This window comes from Saccopteryx bilineata, chromosome 3, assembly GCF_036850765.1.
Source record: "Saccopteryx bilineata isolate mSacBil1 chromosome 3, mSacBil1_pri_phased_curated, whole genome shotgun sequence".
NCBI classification, from domain to species: domain Eukaryota; kingdom Metazoa; phylum Chordata; class Mammalia; order Chiroptera; family Emballonuridae; genus Saccopteryx; species Saccopteryx bilineata.
In genome coordinates this window covers 82,478,264-82,502,700 of record NC_089492.1, presented here as the reverse complement: position 1 = coordinate 82,502,700, position 24,437 = coordinate 82,478,264, and the positions used below count along the sequence as shown (strand labels likewise).

At 40.0% G+C, this 24,437-nt stretch overlaps 1 protein-coding gene across 1 annotated transcript; it reads right to left on the bottom strand.

Annotated features, from left to right (window-relative positions):
* Positions 1-485: 485 nt before the first annotated feature.
* On the bottom strand, positions 486-14,860 carry OSGIN2 (oxidative stress induced growth inhibitor family member 2). The gene is made up of 6 exons (XM_066266492.1): positions 14,677-14,860; positions 12,021-12,175; positions 9,419-9,555; positions 8,673-8,864; positions 5,162-5,253; positions 486-1,573 (listed from the first exon to the last, which is right to left on the bottom strand). The coding sequence occupies exons 1-6, from the start codon at positions 14,718-14,720 to the stop codon at positions 544-546; spliced, it is 1,650 nt and encodes a 549-aa protein (XP_066122589.1). The 5' UTR covers positions 14,721-14,860; the 3' UTR covers positions 486-543.
* Positions 14,861-24,437: the final 9,577 nt, after the last annotated feature.

Here is a 24,437-nt window from a genome sequence, read left to right as displayed (position 1 = left end):
CGAACCCAGGACTTCCATACATAGGGTCAACGCTCTACTGCTGAGCCAACCGGCCAGGGCCATGAATGCCCTATCTTGAACCACACACATATATCAATATATAGGTCATATAAAAATTGCATCTTATTGGTTACATCACATAATAAGGTTGCATCTGATTAATTCGTGGCATCAGAAATCCTATTGCAAATATAGATACCTGATATTTTAAAAAGTTACTTTGGACCAAAAAGGGTAGAAAATTCATATTTTTTTTGTAAATCAATATTATACCTATATTTTTTGTCAGATTAGCAAAATATATATTTCTTGGTGAGCTGCAGAATTTTTATTAGTTTGTGTGTGCCATGACAGAGAAAAAAGGTTGAAAATCACTAGTTTAGAGTATAAATAGAAACACCAAGTTTTATAACTAAGTTACCATAACTTGAGACTTTTTTCCAGTTAGTTCAAGTACAGAAAATTTAAGCCATGACACTGCAAAAAACACTGTTAAAAATTTTTAATAGTAAACTGTTCATATAAATTACTTATAAATCTGCTTTAGGCTATCCCATCTCCTCCTCCTCTTTCAACAAATAAATGCTTTTTCTTCAGTCTTGTTGCTAAACAGCGTGTAACACCCAATGCCCCTCCCTTTAAAAATCGAACAAAATTATCGCCAACTAAGGGACCCAGTGCAAAGAGGTGGGCTTCTTTAACACACTCATAGGTAAATGCATCTATTTCAACAGGATTACCCTTACAAGTGATTGGCTGACTTGAGTTATGGCCCAGGTAGCAGCCTTGCTCCTTCAGAAAAGAGAGATTTGGGTGAGAACCTATCAATACTACTGCCGCAGAAAGTTTAAATATTTTCTTCAATCCAGAGACGCTCTGAAGAATGCATTTCATGTCCGACCTAAAGGAGAGCACACGGTGCTCAGGAAAACTGGTATAATCAGATAGAAGACTGGAGTCTGCAGAACACGACTGAGTACACATCATATGATAGACCTTATGGTATTCTGGATACAGCTTTTTAGGAAGCTGTTTGAAAATTAAACCTGGATCAGTTACTCGTCTGCGAAACACATGGATCACTGGGATGCTGTTGTTGTACGCACATAGTATTGCATCAGCTGCAGCAAGCCCAGAGCCCACAATTAACACTGGGTCCACACTGCCACGCAACTTCCTTTTGCTTACAGCTGCTCCAAACTCAGGCACTGAATGAAACACAAAAGGAAAATCTTCCCCTTCAACCTCTAGATGGGCAGGAGAGTCCAACGTTCCAGTTGCCAGAGCTACATTCTCAGCAAAGAGACAGAAAGGAACATGGGAACCATCCGCTACTTGCTGATAACCCCGGATCTCCCAGTTTCTCTTGATAAACTTTGACTTCTCTGTCTGTAAACGCTGTGCTGAAATAGCTCTGTCCTGACCACCAGTATCATCCTGATCCCTGTAGAGTCTTGACACAGAGGTGATATAAGTGTTCTCTCTGAAATTCTTCTGAAGACCCATGACTTTTACATAATGTTTATAGTAGCGAGCTACTTCCTCTGGCATAACTCGATCCCCTTTCAGGTTCCTGTAAAAGAAAAAGGAAGAATATCCTATGAGAACAGAACTTTTAGTTTCTATGACTATTACTGGTACTTCTCCTTCTATGTAGTAAGCTATTATATCCTTTTTAATCCTTTGAGAGTACAAACGTTCACGTACATCCTCATGCCTCCTGACCATCCAGAGTACAACTGATTTATTTTAAAAATGTGTAAGGCAACATTAAAAAGGCCAATGTTATGTTCTTCTTGTTTCCATAAATTGGTTATCAAACAAACATGATTTTAAGTTAATAAAACTGGAACTAACTTCATTTTTTGAAAAAACACTCACTCCCAGGGGTCAGCAAGCATGAAAAAAGTCATTACTCAAAGGGTTAATTCCTCTGAACTGTTTTTTTTTTTTTAAATATATATTTTTTTATTTATTCATTTTTTTAGAGAGAGAAGACAGAGAGAAAGAAACAGAGAGGGGAAAGAAATAGAAAGAACAGAGGAGGAGCAGGAAGCATCAACTCCCATATGTGCCTTGACCAGGCAAGCCCGGGGTTTCAAACCGGCGACCTCAGCATTCCAGGTCGACGCTTTTACCCACTGCGCCACCACAGGTCAGGCCTGAACTGTTTTAGCTACAAATTATCCTACAACTTACAAAGAAAAAAAGCTTTTTTCTTTTCAGTTAAAAAGAGGAAGCCCCTGCCTGACCAGGTGGTGGCACAGTGGATAGAGCATCAGACTGGGATGCAGAGGACCCAGGTTTGAAATCCTGAGGTCACTGGCTTGAGTGCAGGTTCACCAGCTTGAGCGTGGGGTCACAGATGTGACTCCATGGTTGCTAGCTTGAGCCCAAAGGTTGCTGGCTTGAGCAATGAGTCACTTGCTCTGCTACCCGCCCCCCCCCCCCATGTCAAGACATATATGAGAAAGCAGTCAGTGAATAACTAAGGTGCTGCAACAAAGAATTGATGCTTCTCATCTCTCTCCCTTCCTGTCTGTCCCAGACTGTCAAAAGATTAAAAAAAAAAAAAAAAAAGGAGGAAGCCCCATGAGGGATAGAGACTATATTGAATGCACATCTGTTTCTCTAGTCTCTTTTCAGATGAGCTGCCTTTATCAATAAACTTTTACTAAATAAATGGATTAAAATGTGGACACATAAAAATTTGACTTTTATAGTTTGTCACAATTTTAATTAAATAATTCAGTCTATAATTTTATTATTCGGTCATTGATTTTCAACTGGTGCGCCACAAGTATTTTTTTTTTTTTTTTGTATTTTTATGAAGTTGGAAACGGGGAGGCAGTCAGACAGACTCCAGCATCCGCCCGACCGGGATCCACCCTGCATGCCCACCAGGGGGCAATGCTCTGCCCATCTGGGGCATTGCTCTGTTGCGACCAGAGCCATTGTAGCACCTGAGGCAGAGGACATGGAGCTGTCCTCAGCGCCCAGGCCAACTTTGCTCCAATGGAGCCTCGGCTGTGGGAGGGGAAGAGAGAGACAGAGAGGAAGGAGAGGGGGAGGGGTGGAGAAGCAGATGGGCGCTTCTCCTGTGTGCTCTGGCCAGGAATCGAACCCAGGACTCGTGCACGCCGGGCTGACGCTCTACCACTGAGCCAACCGGCCAGGGCAAGAATTTTTAAGATATGCAATACCTGACTATTTAGTCAGGGGCACTGACCTCTTTTCCCTTAATATTATCAACTAAAAAAATGACAATAGCCAACACAACAATAGCCGCCTGGTGTAAAGGAATCAAAATTATAACAACTATTTTTCTTTTTTTGGTCTAGTTAGCAAAAATTTGGGGGGGGGGGGGCGTGCCACAAAGTTTTAGTGATTAGTTTATGTATGTCATGACAGGAAAGAGATTGAAAATCATTTCTCTAAATTATTTAGATTAAATTATTTAGACTAAGTATAGACTAAATTATTTAGATTATAATTATTGAGATATTACAGAACTATAATATATATATACTTCTTAAAGATAATATATACCATCCTGACATAATTTTTAGTAAGTTGCTTTCTATTCTCCTAATGACCAAAAAAGGTCACACTAGTCTTCTGTGAATAAATCATCTTACGTCTGAGTAAATATAGGACATTTCTGCTTTCTCATTCACAGAGATATATAAATAAAATATCTTTATGAAAAAAGTACATTAGTACATCTTCCCTTTTTCATTTGAAATATAAAACAATGGCTGTAGCACCCCTAAACACTGTGCCCCAATTAGAGATAAGTAGTAGGAAAAACAAACCAAATCACTTAATTTAATTCATTATAACTTGTATTTGGAAGAAATTCACAAACATTGTTCTTTTTAAGTTTGACTTGATAACTAAGATTCAGGATGTATTAACTTTCCATTTTTATAAAAATACTATGTAGTAGTTACTACTATTATTATCTCCATTTTACAGACAAGGAAATTGACAGCCAGTTTAAGTTCTGTGACCAAGGTCAAAACATAAGAAGTTACAGAGTCAATCTCTAGAGATCTAAGAGTCTTCCTTAACTCTTAACATGACGCAAAGGCAGGCACTAAAGGTAGTATTTATCACAATTCATTTTCACAAAATAATTTTATACACAATGTCCCCACTTTAGAAGGATGAATTCTCCAGTACATCAAGTCATAAGGCTCTCCTTTCTTACCCACATCACAAAGGGAAGATTGCCGAGCAATCTTATGAAAATCTTTCATAAGTCTTGCTGGCTTATGAAAGTCAGGAACTTGTACAACTTGCCTGATTTTGCAACTTTACATTTCAAAACCATATACATTAAAAAAAAAAGGAGTATTTGAGTGGATTAATCTTACTAATGCTGGTCTAAATTTGCTCTCCTTATATCTTGTCAAATTAAGAATAATTTCTGTAGATTAACATTCTTTCTGTCTAGTTGGAAGTCAAGCATTCAAATGTTATAGCTCTATTCTAATAAAGGTTAATTAACTTTCTGCTTTCATTGTTTCTGTGAGTAATAAAATGAGATAAGGTAGGCTTTTTATATTAGTAATTCCTACCTAATATTTACTATCCTTGAAAATGATAGGGCTTTTCAAATTTTCTTTTTAAATTTTGGGTTCTTTCCCCCAAATAAACTTGTATTCTTCCAAGTTTTGAGATTTCCTTTCAGTTACTCAGACTTTCTTATTAAATTTTTACTTCTATACCCAATCATACCATCGGCTCTAGTTTATTTCATCACTCTAAATTATCATACACACTCTTCTACTCTGAAAGTCAAACACTTTACATATGTGTATATGTGAAATATACACACAAGAAATTATAGGTCCACTCACTGGAAAGGACACGGGGGTACATGAAAAAGTAAACAGAGTAGTTGAACAGGATGGGGTAAGCCCATGATTGTCAGAGAAGGCAAGAATTCCACCTACAGACAAGCCCCTCCTTACATCTGTGCTTAGTCTATAACATCTATAAGTAAAAACTTGCTCACAGTCTGCTGCCAAGAGGCTTTCTAATTGAGAGACAAAGACATTTATATTATTCATCTAAGACGGGATCACAAATATTGTGAAATTTGCTGACACACTCTTCCTGTTATACCAAAAAGTTTTAATAGTTTGATCTTTACCTTCGTTTGCTAGTTACCCAGTCTTTAAATTTAAGTCCAGGTAGCTCCATCCAATTTCCAAAGCTGATTGTCAACATGGAGCCTTCCATATTCTATTTGAATAAAAAAAAAATGTACAATCAAAAAACACATTTAATTAGTGGTACAGCATCGGCCTGACATGTGGATGTCCTGGGTTCGATTCTCCGTCAGGGTACACAGGAGAAGCTGCCATCTGCTTCTCCACCCCTCTTCCTCTCGCTTCTCTCTCTCTCTCTCTCCCCCTCCTACAGCCATGGCTCAATTGGAGCGAGTTGGCCTCAGGAGCTGAGGATGGCTCCATGGCCTGCGGCTAAGAGCTCGGTTGCTAAGCAACGAAGCAATGCCCAGATGGGCAGAACATCGCCTCCTAGTGGGTTTGCCGGGTGGATCCTGATCAGGGCATATGTGGGAGTCTGTCTCTGCCTCCTCTCCTCTCACTGAATAAATAAATAAATAAATAAATAAATAAATAAATAAATACAACAAAACACATTTAAGTAGTAACATGTTTTTTATTTTTTTTTTAACCAAACCCATCTATTTACCTTATGAGTCTAGATAAGGACAGCTCAAAGAAATTCTAAATAATTGTATAAATTACCTCAAAGATTATTCCAATAAACTTTCAAACAATACTTTCATCATTTGGTTGTAGCTATATTCCTTCTTTCATATAGATATATATTTACCAAAACAATAATACCTGATGCCTACACAATATTGATAGCTTTGGCCTATAATCAACATAATTCAGATGTAGAATATGTTAGAGATACAAATCAGTATTTTCACTTTTTAAACAAAACAGTCCATTAATTTTCACATTTTAGATGTCTTTTCATTTTAGTATTAATATTTTTAAAATGGGCAGCACAAAAGCTCCTCTGCTCCCCAGTTATAACTGTGAAGTCTAAGCTGGTTTGGATATAGCAGCATCTCTTTCTAGAACTAGGAAAAGCAGCAGTGGTTACTTGATTAAGAACAGATTCACTGCTAATGCTGCCTTTAAGGAAGTGAGCCCTTCAAGCTCCCATGTCCTACTTCTGCTTTGTTCAAAACAAAGCAAGAAAAGCTCAAGGGCCAACAGCCCCTGTCCCAATGACCTTAATGATCTCTTTTAGGATATAGCTTCTTTTCTCTTCTCTTGCCCTGTGTCTACACAGCCCAGTATTGAGAATGGGGCTTACTATTATTAGCTAACATTTATAGAACACTTACTAAGAGCTGGGCCTTATGAAGCCTATTATTTGTGATTGATCCGCAGAGGGAAAGAGCGCAGCAAGCTGCCCCTGCTCTGAGCAGGCTGGGGCTAGGACCAGGATCAGAACCTAGATGGAAAACTAGGATCATCAGAAGGGGAGCCGTTAAGAATTTATTATATGTCAGATGTTATCTGAAGCCACATCTCATCTGAAACTCAAAACCCTTAAAGCACTAATATTCTATTTCTGTGAACAATGTCTTAACCGTATTCCCACTGCACCAGTTCTTCCATCCCTTAATTTCTTCATGTTCCTCCCAATCAGCTCTTCTTTTTTCCTCGTGTAACCTACATGCCACAAGTGCCTGCTGTCACGGAAACGCAGTATATTAAGGGATGCAAACCTGACAGAAGTACTGCAGAAGCACACATAGACATTTCTTAAAGGACACAAGTGGACTAAAGAGTGCACCATTAGAAAAGGGGGACTATTCCAGGCAGAACAAATTATGCGACTGTTTAATAAAAATTTCAGCCTCATGAAGAAAAAGATTAATAGGCTCAGGTTGTATAAGCCCTGCACACTACTAAGAAATGTATATGTCCAGAACTGGCCCTTACCCACTTCCTAGGAGACATCCTCTGACCCCCTTGGAATATTCTACCTGATGATAGTGTTTTTCTGCAGCCAGAAGCTATGGGCCATCCTGTGCAGTGTTACCATGCATATGTATCCTAACAATGTAATTTATGATGAATACCTCCTGTTTGCTTTGGGAAATGGATTAGTCACGGGCCAGTCACATGGGAGCTGCTGGCCTATATGACTGACCTTCCTCCCCAGAAAATCCCCAGACACCAGTATGAGGATGAGCTGTCACTTGATAAGTTAAAGGTAAACAACTTTTAGACATATAACACTACACTAATAGGAACATCCAACTGAAGTTCATGCTAAAGATTTGATATATAATGTTAAAATTTCCATGAAGTCTGCATTTCGTAACAGTAAAATTTATTTAACATTTATTTGTACAACACATGGGCACTCTCAACACACTGGATACTATACTGATTGCTAAGCACACAGAGTGAACAATAATTGTTAGTCACTATCTCCTAATGAAATGCACTGAATTTTTTTTTTTAAGTGACAGAGTCAGAGAGAGGAACAGATAGGGGCAGACAGACAGGAAGGGTAAGAGAAGCATCAATTCTTTGTTACAGCTCCTTAGTTGTTCATTGATTGCATTCTCATATGTCCCTTGACTGGGGGACTAGAGCAGAGTGAGTGACTCCTTGCTCAAGCCAGCGACCTTTGGGCTCAAGCCAGTGACCATGGGGGTCACGTCTATAATCCAATGCTCAAGCCAGAGACTGCGCTCAAGCTGGGTGAGCTTGCACTCAAGCCAGATGAGCCTATGCTCAAGCCGGCAACCTTGGGATTTTGAACCTGGGTCTTCTGCATCCCAGTCCAATGCTCTATCCACTGTGTCACTGCCTGGTCAGGCTTAACTGCACTGACTCTTATGTTATCAGTTCTCTGGTTGGTTAAACCTGTGCTATGGACAAAACTGTTTCACCTCCAAATTCCACAGGAAGCCCTAACCACAGTGTGATAGTATTTGGAGGTGGAGCCTTTTCAAGGTCATCAGTCCTACGATGAGATCATGAAGGTGGTGCCCTCCTGATAGGATCAGTGTCTACATGAAGAAGGCAGAGATCATGCTGTACCTGCCATGTGAGGGCGCAGCAAGAAAGCAGCTGTCCGCAGACCAGGAAGAGAGCCCTCACCACAAAGTGAATATACCAGCACCTTTATCTTGGACATCACAACTTCCAAACTGAGAAATAAGTATCTGTGGTCTAAGTCACTGGGTCTATGGTAGCTTGTTATAGCAGCCCAAACAGACTAATACAACTTCATTCTTTTACAATATGTTTTTCATTTAAGATTTTGAAAATATAGAGAAATAGTGAATATTAAATACTGCATAAAATTTTGTAAATTCTAAAATGAATAAATTAAAAAAATTTTACTATGAAAAATATTAAAATATTTTCTATATAATTCTTATAAAATAGTATAAATGCTTAGTCTAGGGCTATCAGATATGGCTTAACTTCTACTAGTAATTAACCACATTTAATCGAACAGGATCAAAATCCCAGATAAAAATCTAGTGAACATCATATATAACATTCTATCATAATAGTTAAGAATCAAAATGGTCTTAATAAGACATATATAACTCACATAAAATAAAATGTTAAGAAAAGTATACTCACATGCCAAGCTCCACCAGGTGGACCTTTACCAAGAACCAAGTGAGGGATATAATGATGTTGTTCTAATTTCCAATGCAAAACAGATGGGTAGTCATACCCAAAGTCAGCATCTGGATGCAGAAGTGTGTCAAAAAGTACTGCAACTGGATTGGATGATCGACCCTCAAGGCCCTCAGACAAGTATTCCAGGTCCTGAGTGATTTTTTTTTTAAATAAAGAAAAAAAGGCAGGTAGAGTTTGAGAAAAGGAAAACACAAACTAACACTATCCTAACAAAACTGAAGGCCATTACTGTATAATCCAACATTTTCCACTCAGTGTGCTACTATAGAACACTAATGTTCCTTGAGATTTAATGGAGATTTTGGTCAAATAAATATGGGATAGGCTGGGTTTCAATAAATCTAATCAGATTCCTGTAACTGTAAAATTTGAAGATGCCTTTAATATGCTAATATGCTTTAATACATCTACAGTCACACTGCAGTAGTAAAAGGCGGCACTTTCCAAACTTACTGGAGCACAGAGCACCATTAAAACATTAGGAAATCATTTGGAAAATTCTGCTCTTACACTGTAATTCGGGACAATAAATAGAAGTAACTCAGCAAAATGTATTTACAAATCTAAAATAAAAATAAAAAGTGTTATTGGAAGGATTTTCAATTAAGAGACAATGCTTCGGTAAGTACCAATTTTGTTTTAGTATAAAAAAATTAAAAGAATTGACATGCAAGAAATAGTACCTGATCAATAATGGAAAGATGTCTTGCTTCTTGTAATTTACTATGTAAGATTGTATTTGGATGTATTGCTTCTGATGATAAATATGGTCTGTAGCCTGATAACATATAAGAAAGGCAGATTCCTGAGGGCCCATTTCCTATTAAAAAAAAAGGTTGAGAGGTTATGTCATGCATCAGTACTTTTATTCCTTGGCTTTTGTCCTATTTCACAGATGTGGTTTCTCCCTCACCAATTCTATCTTCTCTAAACTCTGAAAGTATTCACAAGAATCTGAGTTTTGTCTTCACTCCTGGTTTTTGTGGGGAGTTTCGTCTACTCAAAGCTTCAACTCTATGCTACAGGTTTCCAAAATTAGATCCCTAGGAGGACTTCTTCCCCCAAAATATACCCCACATTTCCATACGCTCCTTCTTTATTCGTTCAGATAGACCCATTAAAAACTTAATCAAAATGTGTTCAAAAGCAAATTCATTTAGGTGCTCTCTCCTTCTAAACACCATCCCTTCTCAATACATGGCGCTAGCAAAATTCTAAGTTAATCAGGTTCTGGTTCTAAACCTATTTTGTCATCTATAGCCATTCAGTTGTCTTTGCTTTTTCCACTCTTATACTTTCAGAAGACAAAAGTTTCCTCCCGCTTCTCCTCCTTAGATTCATCTATTCTAAAATTATTTCATGTTCAGATGTGTCCTGTTCAGATGTGTTTTGGTAACACATGGTCTTCAGCATGTTACTCCCTTTATTCTAAATGCCTTACCTGCTTGTTTCTGACCACACAGTGTTCTGTCCCAAATAAGCTCCAAGATGTAAATATTAAAAGTGAAATCATAATAGAATTAGTAAAGTGGGTAATATTTCTATTTATAATGCTGGAGTGTGAAGCCTTTAAACATGACACAAAACTCAAAAGACAGAGTAAAGTAAACCTTTTGCCTTCATAAAAATTATCAACAAATGACAAGTAGTGGTGTTAAGATCTGAGGCAAAGAGCTAATTTCCTTGAATCAAAGAGACAAAACTAAAGAACAAAAATCATGACAATATCAACAGATACAGAAAAAGCACTTGACAAAATCTAACACTTATTAATGACAAAAACTCTCATCAAACTATAAATAGAGGGGAACTTCCTAAGCTTGAAAAAGAGTATCTACAAAAAGCCTACAGCTAACATACTTAATGGAAAGAAACTATGTGCTTTCCCTTGAAAGGAAATAAAAGGTGTACAGATTGGGGAAGAAAAAATAAAACTGTTTATAATGCCATGATTATCTCCATAGAAAATCCCAAAGAACTGACCAAAAAGCTCCTGGAATAGGCAACTATAGCAAGGCTGTAAAAAACGAGGTCAATATACAGAAGAAAAATGCTTTCCTATATATCAGCACCTAACAAATGGAACTTGATATGCAATACACAACACTGCTTTTATTTGCACAAAAAAAATACTTGAGTATAAATCTAACAAAATACATGTAAGATCTAACAAAATACATGTATGAGGAAAACCACAAAACTCTGATGAAAGAAATCAAAGCATATCTAAATAGCTGTCAAGATATTCCATGTTGTGGACAGGAATATACAAGCTTGTTAAGGTGTCAGTTCCCATCTTGTTCTACCGATTTAATGAATCCAGATCAAAATCACAGCAGTTACTTTGTTGATATTGGCAAACTGACTCTAAAGTGTAAGTGGAAATGTGGAAAATCCAGAACAGCCAACACAATATAGAACAAAATAAAGACTGAAACCATCCAACTTCTAGTCTTACTATGAAACTACAGTCAACAAGACAGGGTGGAAATAATGAAAGGACAAATCAATGCAATAGAATAGAGAGCCCGGAGCCTTACAAGTACAGTCAACTTATTTCTGACAACAAAGCAAAGGCAATTCAACGAAGGTAAGTCCTTTACTGACTTTCCCACATGCCAGTCAGAGAAGAGGACACTACTCTCTTTCCCACTGACTTTGAAACAAAATGTAGGCTGCCATCACTATCGGGACACTGTCCTATAATCAACACAGCTGATATTTTAAAATAGTGGAGCAGTATCAACTCTTAGTGAATGGATGCTACATTCTAACACAAGACCTAAAATCAGATACTCCAATTTATCTTTCCAAATATTTGGTTATTGTTTTTATTCCTATTTGTTTTTGCAGAGAGATAGAGAGAGGAACAGATAAGGACAGTCAGGAAGAGAGATGAGAAGCATCAATACATTGCAGCACCTTAGTTGTTCATTGATTGCTTTCTCATTTGTGCCTTGACCAGGGGGGGCTACAGCAGAGCAAGTGACCCACTGCTCAAGCCAGCGACCATGGGGTCATGTCTACGATCCCATGCTCAAGCCAGAGACCCCCTGCTCAAGCTGAATACCTCGGGTTTTGAACCTGGGTCCTTTGCCTCCCAAGCCAATGCTCTATCCACTGTGACACCACCTGGTCAGGTGGTTATTGGTTGTTTTAAGATATCAAACCTAATAATATATACTTTCAGTATAATCCTAAAAACTTGTAACTATGTAACTGTAAATTTATGAAAGTAGTAAAGACCATAACTGTAATTTTAAGAGATAAAATGCAATAACTTACCTATTACTACCACAGGCAAAGTCACTGAGGAATCTTCATGTAAAGAAGTTTCTTCAACTAATGGCATTGCTTTAACTTTTCGCCCCAAATTATCACCAAAATATTGCACTAAGGAATTATAAATCTCTCCTTCGGTTTCAGTGTCACCATAGTTTCTTTAAAAAAAAAGGGAATTAAAAAAAAGAGCTATATAGTGAATATAGCCTTTATAAAGATCTATCTTTATTCAGATTTTTATTTAGGCCAAAACATATTCAATATTTTCATAAAAGGAGAAAACCCTTCTGATTAATGCTGTCAAATTAGTAGCTTAGCTACATTTCAACCTACATCACTTTGAATGTCTCTGAAACCCAAAAAAGATACCAATGTCTCTTTAGTACTTTATAGGCAAGTCCTAAATAAGAAATTATCTTTAATGACTAAAGACACAGTATTGTAGAGATTCTGAATTTTCTGAGATCAAAGAATGAGTACTTTTTCTTTTACCTTTCTATATTAACAGAAAGTACATTTGAGGCAATATATTTAAAACAAAAGTCACATAATATTTTAAGGATGTTACTGTACTTAAAATTATGCATTCTGGTAAAAGAAATTAGGTTTATATATTTTATTCTCAGAGATACTGAAATATGGAAAAATCTTTGCGTTGATTTTCAATCTACCTTCTTTCCCAATTGCCTTCCTAGAAACTAGTTTTAGTATTGTGATATACAATATATGCTCATGCAATAAATGGACTAATGAAAACATCTTTTCATGTATTTATTGACCATTTATAAATCTTTGGATAGTCAAATTCTTTGCCCACATTCAAATTGGGTTGTCGTCTTCTTGTTATATAAAGTTTTAAAACTCCTTTATATACTCTGGATACAAGTCCCTTTCCAGATACAGTATTTCCCCATGTATAAGATGCACCTTAATTTTGGGGCCCAAAATTTGAAGGAAAAAAAAGTATTACAAAAAGTTATTGAATTCGTTTTACTCATTATAAAATTCATACTACTCAATAAGCATGGAAAAAAAAGGAAATGCAAGTAAAAAAAAACAACCACTGTATAAGATGCACCCAGTTTTTAGACCCCAAATTTTCTGAAAAAGGGTGTGTCTTATACAGGGGGAAATACAGTATGATTTGAAAATATTTTCTTCCATTCTGTGAGATGCCTATTCTTCTCTATGTTGTCTTTTTAATGACAAAAGTTTTAAATTTTGACCATGTCCAATTTATATCTTCTTTTGTTGCTGTGCTATTCGTGTCGTATCTAACAAACCAATACCTAATCCCAGGTCACAAAAATTCCAATACTTTCTTCTACACATTTTATAGTGTCAGTTTTTACATTTAGTTTTTCATTCGAGTCCGTTTTTGTATATGGTGTGAGAGGGGTCCAACTACATTATTTTGCTTGTGTACATCTGTCCTGGCACCAGTTGTTGAAGTGACGATTATTTCTCCTCTTTCTGAGGATCACATGGAAAACCATGACCATATGTAAAGGATTTATTTCTGGACTCTCAATGCTATTCCACTGACTATACGTTTTTCTTTATGCCAGCTCCACAATTCTTTTGTTTCCTTATAGTAAATTCTGAAATCTGGAAATGGAAACCTTCCAACTTTTTATCAAGACCGCCTCCACTCCTCGGGTTCAACCTTCTTGGCTCTTCTGGGTTCTGTGCAATTCCATATGCTTTTCTGAAGAAAAAAAGGAGCTAGGATTTTGATAGGATTGCAGTGACTTTGTAGATCAATTGAGAAATACCGCCATCCTAAGTACATACATTAAGATACTCAATCCATACACAAGGAGTTCCTTTTTATTTACTGAGGCCTTCTTTAATAACTCTCATGACGTTTCGTGGTTTTAAGTGTACAAGTCTTACATTTCTTTATTAAAAATTATTTCTAAGTGTTTCATTCTTTCGGATGCTAGTATGAATGGAATGAACTATAGTTGCTGATTCTGCTGGTGACAAAGTCCCAAACATTACTTTGATTTGTTGCTTCTACTCATAATTGAATATTAGATTTCGGTTATTAAAATTTAGTGAAAATATTTCTGTACTTTCTTTACAATTAAGTTCATGGGCCACGTAAATTCTACGGACCTCAATGTAAGAGCTCTTGATGAACGTTTCGAATCTGACCAAAACGAGAACTTATCCGTCATTACTCAGGTGCGGTCAGACACGGAGGGCGGGTCACCGGGCCTCCCCGTCCGCGACGGCCCGCGGCCCGAACGCACTGCCCATCTCACACCGTCTTGCTCGCAGCGGGGGCACAGGCCCGCGTGCCTTCCAGGTTACCGCAGCGCCGGCGGCCTCAGATGACGGACATGCAATCCGTCAGAACCCGCTGTGACCGGACCCCCGCACTGGAAACTTGGTTCCCCGCCGCCTTCCCCGGGAACTTCGCTTTAAAGAAATAAAAAGCCTTCCGGGGCCGGCTCGCGACCCCGCCCTAAAACTTTGCGGCTGAGCAGCGCCTGGCTCGGGCCTGCAGGCTCTAGAGCGTTACCTGTGGCCAGGCTGCAGGGAAAGGGAGGCCTGGAACCCGGCGCCAGCCCGGCCCACAGACCCGGCCTGTCCCCAGCTTCCCGCGTCCGTCCTCCGCCCCCGCGTTCCTCTTTCCCGATGGGGAAGTCACCTGAAATGCCCGGCCAGGGAGCAGCGGCAGCACCACACCGGCATGAAGCGCGGCCCCGCCGCCCTCGGCGGGGCCGCCCGGCGGGGTCAAAAGTCGGGGGTCAGGAGTCCCAAGCCCGGAAGCCGCACTGAAAGGCCGGCGGGGCTTGGAGCCCGGTGGTCCGAACGCAGCTTCCGCTCCCGCCGCGCGGACTCGACGCCGTAGGGACGCGCAGAACGCCCCGGTGGGCGGGGCGACGCCTCTCGGCAGGTGCAGGACCCGCGATTGGGCGGCGGGCATGGTTGCTCGGGGCGGGGCCAATGACCGGCTGAGGGGCGGTGCCGAGGGAGGCCCCATTTCGCCCGCGCGGCCCCCAGGCCCGGCACCGCCTCAGTACCGCCCCTCGGCCCGGCGCCGGCCCAGCGCCGCCTCAGCACCGCCTCAGCGCCGCCTCAGCACCGCCACCCGGCCCGGTGCCGCGGGTTCCCGCGCCTTCGGGTGGGTGGGGACAGCGGGTCTCGGCCCTCAGCTACGTAGTCGGGAAGGAGCCCAGCTTGCGAGGGGCGCGGGGATCTGGTAGGACGGCCACCCCCGCTGCCCACATGGGGCTCTCTCTTCTTCCCCAGTCTTCTCTGTTGTTTTCGTACTTAAAACGCAGATGTATACGTTTCTGTTTTCAAACAGTTGCTGTTAAGTCCTCAAGTGCTGCCGACTGTTTTCATTGACCAAACTCGCACCCGGGGGGGGAGGGGGGGGAAGGCAGACTGTGCGCGTGAACCTGCACACGCGCACAGACACGCACAGCAGATTTGAAACGCGTGTCTTCTCTGGATTGTGGACACCTGACACGTGCACGTGACGCACTGTGGTTTGGGGAGGAGCAACCTTCTTGCTGGGCTGGTTACGGGAGTTTGACCAGCACAGGGCATGGGGTTGGGCTCCCAAGCCTGGGCTGACTTTCCTCGCGTGACAGTTTTCTGTCGCGTTTCCCGCAGTATTTTCCCACCCAGCATGTGCATCACGGCTGTCCCTGAGTGGGACGGACAGCGTGCCCCTTCCCCCCCAACCTCGCTCTGCGCGCTATGGGCTGATGCAGGCTTTCTCCGGGGGTGCTGGGAGCCCTCTTTCCACCAAAATGGACCTTTTTGAGGTGTGGATTATTTGGAGGAGCTTACATTTAAGAAGCAGGAAACATAGGAGACGCTGTGAAACCGGAGTAGCAATTCCCTTAGAAAAGCGCATCTAGCCCTGGCAGGGTAACTCAGTTGGTTAGAGCATCCTCCTAGAGCTCAGGGACTGCAGGTTCGATCCCTGGTCAGATCATATACAGGAATAGACTAATGTTCTTCTCTCCCTCTGTCCCTCTTCTCTCCCTGCCCCTCTTCCGTTCCATCTCACCCTTCCTCTCTCTCTCAAATCAATAATTAAAAAAAAAAAAAAAAAAAAGCTCATGTGTGTCCACAAGGGTGGCCTCCCTGTCCCCAGACTTCCCTCTCTGTCAATGGACTTCTCTGACAACCACACGTGTTCGTTGAGATGTTCCTGGTGGCCCCCAGACTTGACTCTCCACCCCGGAGTCTTCTCTCTTTGGTTTAAAGAGATGGCCTCCACCATCTGGAGAGTTCCTCAGTGTTCCTTGGTCTCTCATGTGTATACAGGAGGCATATGTGTTATTAAATTATAATTTTTTTTTCTTGTGTCAATTTGATTGTTAGTCTAGCAAGAAGAACCTCAGGATAGAGGAAGACTTTTTCCCCCAAAAGTTACCACTCATTTCTCTGTCTTGTTGCCTGCAGGTCAACTTGAAAGCTGTGTTTGTATTGTGACAAAATTGGAGGAAAGGAGAAAAGCAAAGAAAGAGAGTTGGAGACAAAAAGTATGTCAGAAAAGGTAAATCTTACAGAATCCATGGAGGTTTTCAACATCAGGAGTGCCTGAAAGTAACAGCAGAGAAAATAGTTGGATGGAACTTATAAAAAAAAATTTTTATAACTAAAGGGAGACAGGAGTGTGCAAATGTGTAAGACCTACTGAGTTCTGTGCAGGTAAAAGAAAAAGATCTACATGTAGGCATATTATGAAATTTAAGGATAGCAAGAATAAAGAGGAAACTCTGAAAGCTTCCAGAGAGTAAATATATGTCCTCTAGAAAAGAATGGGAATCGGGCTGACAATAGTCTTTTCATCATCAGATCTGGCTAGCAGGAGACAAACAATGCTGTGAAAATCCCATGGGGAAATAACTTTGAACTTGGAATTCTGTACCAAGCAAAACCATCAATAAAATATGGGGGCAGAATGGAAGAGGAAATTAAACTTATACTGAGAAAGCTTTGTCTCCCAAGTACTTTTTTTCAGAATGTGGCTGGCAAAACAAGGAAATTATTCAAGAAATTGAAGCAGGCTAGCTCTATGAACAATGGAGTAAATTTAGAAAAGCAATGAAGGTAAGTCCCAGGATGACAACAGTGTAGCAGGCCTGAGAGCCACCCATCCAAATTGAAAGGTGACCACAGGTCACAAGAGAACTTCCTATAGAAAAAGAGTTCATAGATGTTATCAGCACATGGAAATGTGGGAAGAACCTATTCTAATGATGCCATACAATTCAAGACAAAAGGAAAAAGGCTGTTAGAAGTCCAGTAAGGGAGGGTATAATACAAACAGTATAAAAAAATGAGTACAATAGTCATAGCCTACAACTTGCCTGGGCACAAAACAGTGTTTATGTAAGATGTAGATACTGATTTTCAGATTTATAGTCCACCTGTAACAAAGCAAGAATCCCTTATTTATGGTTGCAAAATATATTGTAAATGTGAACTGTGATAATATAAAAGCAAGAGAGATGAAGAGAAGTGTAGGGGATACAATAGTTTATATCTGAGGATGAAACAAGAAATAAGAGTTTATATACAGGCTGGGGAGGAAGTATGTTTACAGTTATTTGTATGGAAAATAATAATTAATAAACTGTGCTTCACGTGCTCACAACTGTAAACCTACTTTTGCCAAACCCTATATGTAAACCCTATATATAACAATAGTGATATAATTGATTAGGTGGTGCAAGGAGAGAAAATCTGGAGTTAATTTAGTAAAATCTCTATATATCTTGACAGGAAGTGAGTATGGAAGATGTAACATTGATCCATTCAGAGCTATCAGCATCGGTGTACTATTTAGAGAGGAGGGTAACAGTGATGTTAATGCCATTACCTCTGGGAACAAGATGGAAGGGATTGGGAAATAGTAGGTTTGTTTCTTTTTGTGTTGGGCCAACTTGAATTCATTCATTTATTCCTATAAAAAATATTTGTGGTGTGCCAGAAATGTGCTAGGCTCACATAAAATTAAACAGATTTGGAGAAGCAGGATATTTTTTGCCATGACAATGCCAAAATATGAAATGAATATTCGACAGCCTTATTCTTAAAATTGGTGTTATGCAACTGATGCCACCACATTGCTCCCCTATTCTCTCACCTTTCCTCTGACATAGTCGTTTTCTGACACCAACTTTTCAGTCATCTGACATTCACACCAGTCTTGTTTGTTTGTGTGTGGGAGCTTATGAATTGGGCAGCAAAGGAAAAGTGTGGCCTGTTCTACTTCTGCCTTCCAATGGGGAGGCCTGAAAGGTCCAGGATTTCAGTGACTGCGTTTGTGGTTTTGGAGTTTCAGGTGGTGATGATACTGAGTGAACTGGAACAGCAAGGATGATGAGCAAACTGAGCAGACTATATGGAAGCAGGAGGGAGAAAGGCCTTCTCTTTTTCACAAATGCCAGTGTAGTGCTTCCCAACTACTGCTGAGCTGCATATCAGAATCACTGGGAAGCTTAAATGTAGCTCAGTACCCAGCTTCAGCTCCCTCAACTTCCCACCCCCAGTTACCGAATTAAAAAGTCTGGTGAAGGTGTTGTATGGGAACAGCGAGAAACAGACGTCTTGCCACACAATCAATTAGCCAAATTAGGGAATCTTTAATTAACCGGCTCTGTGAACCACACGGAGGCCAAAGCCTTTCAAATCAGTGCAGCGGGAAATAGTTTGGGGCTGGCTTTTAAAGGGAAAATTACATACTGACTGAAGAGTGGGGAGGAGAGGAAGCATAGTAATAAAACAAAGCGGTAAAACAAGCTTTCTTACAGTGTTTATCTATAGGGTTAATTCAGGGAGAAACATTCTGAGAACACCTGCAACTTTGCAAAGCTAGCCCAAGGCCACAGTCTGGGAGACCAGCCTCAAGGAAAGGGTGTCTTTTCAGAAAAAGTAAGTTCTGCTAAAAGTCTCTGTTTTAGAGAGTAAATTTTGCCAAAAATTATTCATGTTACGAGCCTTTCTTTTCTACACTTCATTCCCTACAGGTTTTAATTAAATTTTAATCAAATCATTGATTTATTTTTGTTTTCATTGCTATCCTCTTGTATTGGTGTGTACTGATTTCTGATTAATATTAATTTGATAGAGTTTATTCTTTCTCGAACAAATCTTTTTATAAAATTGATTAAACATGGTCCTATTATCAGACAAGTTAAAATTAAAGAGGATCAATTGCTGCAGACAAAAGGGTAGTGAACTATGGTGATTAATTAAACGTTCTTTGGAAGCAATTCTCTGACTGTTCAAATTCTTTTCTTTTCTGTTTGCCCTAACTAAAGATAGGCTTTCTTACACTAGAATTTTTAGCATAGAAACAACAAGTTTTCCTTAATGCTGCACATAAGCTACCTTGTTGAAGGAAAAATAAATCTAAGCCTCTTCTTCTATTTTGTAAAACTATTTCCTTTATACAAATAAACTTGAGGCATAACATTTGCTAGAATATATAATAGAGGCTTATTCTGTTCCCTAAACCTGTTTTTTTTCTCTTTGTATAAACTGCTTATAACCTGCACAAACCTGCAACTTACATAAACCCTTAGCTTTCATGAACTTTCTTATCTATTCAGAAATAACTAGCTTTTATAACAACTTACTTTTTATCTTTTCTTAAAAGTACATTTATATCTTATACCTTTTATTATCAAAACTATACAATCTCTTTTAATCAGAACTCTTAATTTTAAAGATCCTAAACTTTAGTGACAATTTAAGTTAGTAATAAGTAATTTTCTTTTAAAATATGCTTCTTTTTGGAGGTGTCCTCCTTCTAAGTAGCTTGTCAGGTACATGATTAATATTTATACGTTACTTTACAGTGGTAGCTATGAGCACATATATTTTTTCATTTACCTTGTAGCTTCTCTCAGTGAAGGGACTTATACCCCCCCCCCTTTTTCATGACTCATAGAAGCACATGTATTAAATCTTAAGTTGATTTACTCAGGCCTTCCCCCAACCCGAGCTCCCCCTCTTCCCAAAGTTTAATTATAAAGGAGTCCCACCATGAGGTTCCTCAACCTTCGGAGAGATTCCTCAAGCTTCTGTCATATGTAGACCAGCCAGCTTCCGATTTGTGGCTGGAGCAGGGCATGTCGTCCTTCTCAGGGTCTTAGTCTGTTTCTCCTCGAGGGTGTCTGTTACTATAAACTTTCTGAGCTATTTCTAACAATTGGGAAATCACTATCCCCAGGAAGCCTTCTAAATTTTTGTAGCTTCCTCCTGATATCTGGAGTGGACTATAACACGAAAGCTAAGTTAACTGCCCTAGCATTCTCTGGTGCTTCAGGGTCTAGCGGTGTATAGACCCTGTAAGCTTCCTGCAGTCTAAGAAAGCTGAAGGAGTTTCCTGGGGGACCTGAATAACCTTCAACACCCTAGACAAATTCATGGGTTTTTAGCAGCTCCCCTGATCCTGGCTAACAAAAACTGGTGAAAAGCGTTCAAAGCTTCCCATCCACAGTAGTGTTAGGGTCCTATTTAAGCCAGACAAGTGTCAACACCTTCTCAAGGTGGTCCCGATTGTCCTCCTCAGAGCCATTTCTCCCTAGCATGACAGTTTTTCTTGCCTCTGATTTGATTCTTTCTCTCTCTTCAGTAGTAAATAAAGTAACTAAAAGCTGCTGGCACTCGTCCCAGGTGGGGCAATGTATGTACAGCACAGATTCTAACAGTCCTGTTAGAGCCTGAGGCTTCTTTGAGGCGGATGGAGCCGACGGAGGAGGAAGATATGAAGGGGCAATCCTGAACCTTTCAGAACAGCTTGTAAAGCAGAGACCTTCTTTTCTGATTTTGAGGCTGTTGATAGTAAAACATGATGACCGGCTCTGACAGCACTGCTTTTCAGCCAGGGAGGGAATTCTCTGCCAGAGCCCTCCACTGATCTATATATGGGAACTGGTCTGGGTGACCCAGTGACTTAGCTATTACATTCCATACAGCTCTGACATCCCTAGGATCTAATGAGCCCTGTTTTGGCCACTTTACCCCAAAGGATGGCCATTCTAGTTCACAAAGAGTTTGAAGTCTCCCCTTGCTTAGTTTTACACCATAATTATCATAAAATCTAATTTTGAAATTCTTAGGCATACACTCAAGAGGAGTTTGACTCTTACTTTGCCCTTCTCCTATTGTTATAAACAATATGAGTACAAATGAACTTCCCAAAATCACAAAAGGGATCAAGAACCGAGGTTGGTGCCAGTTTTCTAAAATGCCCCACGTTGAATCGTATCCTGGAGAACCAAAGGACAAAGAACTTTTAGACAAAAGGAAAAGGGGTGCCAGTGAAGAGCCACAAACTGGAAACTTGGGCTCAGGTACCTGAGCCCTTTATTCACACATTTACTCAGGGGTTTTTAACACAGACAGAATAACAAAACAAAAGCGAAGAACGAGATCTTGGCAGGAGTAAAATCAGAGAGGGACTCTTGAAAATAAAGGTCCTCTATCCAGTGAAGAATGCAGGAAGGAGATCCGAAGAGGGACCAAAGCAGGAGATGTCCTTTAGGATATCCTGTAAAAACAAACAAAAGCGGTAAAACAAGCAGAGGGAAAACACATGAGAGCAGATCCATACGTGTCCTGGGAAGCTTGAGGCGGGACCTAGTCCCAGCAACTGTCCTCCCAAGAGCACACAAATCCCTCTTCCATATAACTCTCTGCTAACGTCTTGGCCCTGGAGAGCCCATTGTGTGAGTTCGATCACGTCTGATCCTCAGTCACAATAGTACAGATGGCCAGCCACAAACAAACCACAAATTGAGCAGATTGCAAATCTACTCTGCTCACCTCCAGAGGCTTTCTTGATGATTCCAAATGGGTGGATGGGCATGCTGATTGTCTTTGGTTGACTGTCGGCCAGACAGAAAAGACCAGTGGCATCCTGGAATGTCTCAGGTGGCACCTCCCTTGCTGGGTTTCTGCTCCTGGCAGTCAGGCCAAGGAGGTCAGCTGCCCCGCTTGTGTTGCAAAGACAAAAAGACAAAGGCGTCCAAAGGACTCTTTCTGGGGCCTCCAATCATATGTTGTATCAGAACAGCGAGAAACACCTCTTGCCACACAATCAATTAGCTAAATTAAGGAGTCTTTAATTAACTGGCTGTGTGGACCACCGGAAGCCAAAGCCTTTCAAATCAGTGCAGCAGGAAGAACATAGTTTGGGGCTGGCTTTTAAAGGGAACATTACATACTGACTGAGGAATGGGGAGGAGAGGAAGCATAGTAGTAAAACAAAGCAGTGAAACAAGCTTTCTTACAATGTTTATCTATAGGGTTAAATCAGGGAGAAACATTCTGAGAACACCTGCAACCTTGCAAAGCTAGCCCAAGGCCACAGTCTGAGAAACCAGCCTCAGGGCCAGGAATAGCTTCTTTCAGAAAACAAGTTCTGCTGAAAGTCTCTTTGTTTTAGAGAAAGTAAATTTTGCCAAAAACTATTCATGTTATGAACCTTTCTTTTCTACACTTCAAAAGGATCTCAGGCATATTGTTCAAATCATTAACGTACAATTCACATGCAATTTTTACATGATTGAGTTGACAAGTTAGAGCTTCAAAGTGCTTTTCATTCTAATATTCATAACACACTGAAAAATCTGAGAAAGATCTACACTTGTTCTTTGTTACCCTTGAAGGTTGTATTCTAAGACCCCCATGGGATGCCTGAAATATTGTATATAGTTTTTTCTTTTCCTATACACACATACAATGCCAAAGCTTAATGCCTTTTCTACCTTGACTAAGCACTTTTCACATACTGTGGCTGAAACTTTGGTAGTTTAGAGATTTCATCATGCTGTGCAGAATGGCACAACGTATAACTTGTTTGTTTCTAGAATTTTTCCCTTTAATATTTTTGGACTGTGGTTGATTGTGGCTAACTGAAACTGTGGAAAGCAAAACTGGGTAAATGGGGACTACGGTATACTTTGTGTGTGTGTGTGTGTGTGTGTGTGTGTGAGACAGAGACAGAGAGACAGAAGGACAGATAGGGACAAACAGGCAGGAAGGGAGAGAAATGAGAAGCATCGATTTTTTTGTTGCGGCACCTTAGTTGTTCATTGATTGCTTTCTCATATGTGCCTTGACTGGGGGCTACAGCAGGCCGAGTGACCCCTTGCTCAAGCCAGCTTCCTTGGGCTGAAGCTAGTGAGCCTTGCTCAAACCAGATGAGCCTGCACTCAAGCCCTCTACCTTGGATTTTCGAACCCGAGTCCAACACATCACAGTCTGACACTAACCACTGCACCAGTGGTTAGCTCTAGTCTCACCTTTTATTCTTAGTGTCCCCTATTCTGTTCTCCTAAACAGAATAGGCAGTCTCTCCAAAGAATTTTGTGTTGGCTATTCCCTCTTTCTGTATTACTCTTCCCATAATATCCACATAGCTAACTCGCTTACCTCCTTAGACACTACTCAGATATTGCCTTCTCAATGAGGCTGACCCTGATCACTCTGTTTGAAATTGCAATCTGCCCTCCTTGTCCCAACTGGTATTCCCAATCTGACCCTGCTCTACTTTTATTTTCATCACAGAACTTATTACCTTCTAACATACTATACAATTTTCCTACTTAACATATCTATAGTGTAAATTTGTAAACCAATAAGAAAGGTTTTTTTTTGTTTTGTTCACTAATGAAGCATAAGTGTCTGGAACAGCTCCGATACATAGTTAGCACTCAGTAAATATTTGTTGAACTTCAGTGGTCTCTTAAATAACATTTAGGTCATTATATCCACAAAAGATATGTATTTAGCTATGTTATAGAATATGTGTTTGGCATGTGATAGCATTATACCATTGCACAAAATCTTTGTGAGGTTAAAAATCTCTTCAGGCCAATGTTCTGTCTCCCTGTGGAGCATCGAGGATATTGGGCTGGGAGTCAGAAGATCTGGGCTTTTGTCTTGCCATGTGTTAAGTAGATATGATATTGAGCAAGTTACTTTCACCTCGCTAGGCCTCACTTAAGTAATCTATAAAAGAAGGAGATTGGTGTAACTGAATTCCAAATTTTCTTCCTCCTCCATCACACAGTATTTAATTACCAGTGGTGAGATGAAAACACAATATTAATTTTATGTTGTCTTCTGTTTTCTTATGAAAACAATTGAAACATGCCCCTGTCTCCATATTTCAAGTTGAATTTGGTAGAGTGGTTAAGAGTTACCCTCTTTCGAATCAGGTTGTCTTTATTTTAATCCTTATTTATTCGTTAACTGTGTATCAAGTTAATTAACACCTCTCACTTCAGTTTCATCTTTAAAATAAATGTAGTAATAGTACCAATTTCAGAAGGCCTCATTATATTTACTGTGTAATTAAATTAGGCAGTGCATGTAAAAACATTTACTACAGGGCCTGGTTCATAATAAAGGTCAACACTTGTTAAC

Coding starts and splice junctions, on each gene's coding strand:
- OSGIN2 (XM_066266492.1), bottom strand. CDS start 14,720: ATGCCGGTGTGGTGCTGCCGCTGCTCCCTGGCCGGGCATTTCAG. Junction 12,176..14,676: donor TCCCTGGCCGGGCATTTCAG/GTGACTTCCCCA, acceptor TTTTTTTTAAAG/AAACTATGGTGACACTGAAA. Junction 1,574..5,161: donor TGGGTAACTAGCAAACGAAG/GTAAAGATCAAA, acceptor TTTCTTTTACAG/GAACCTGAAAGGGGATCGAG.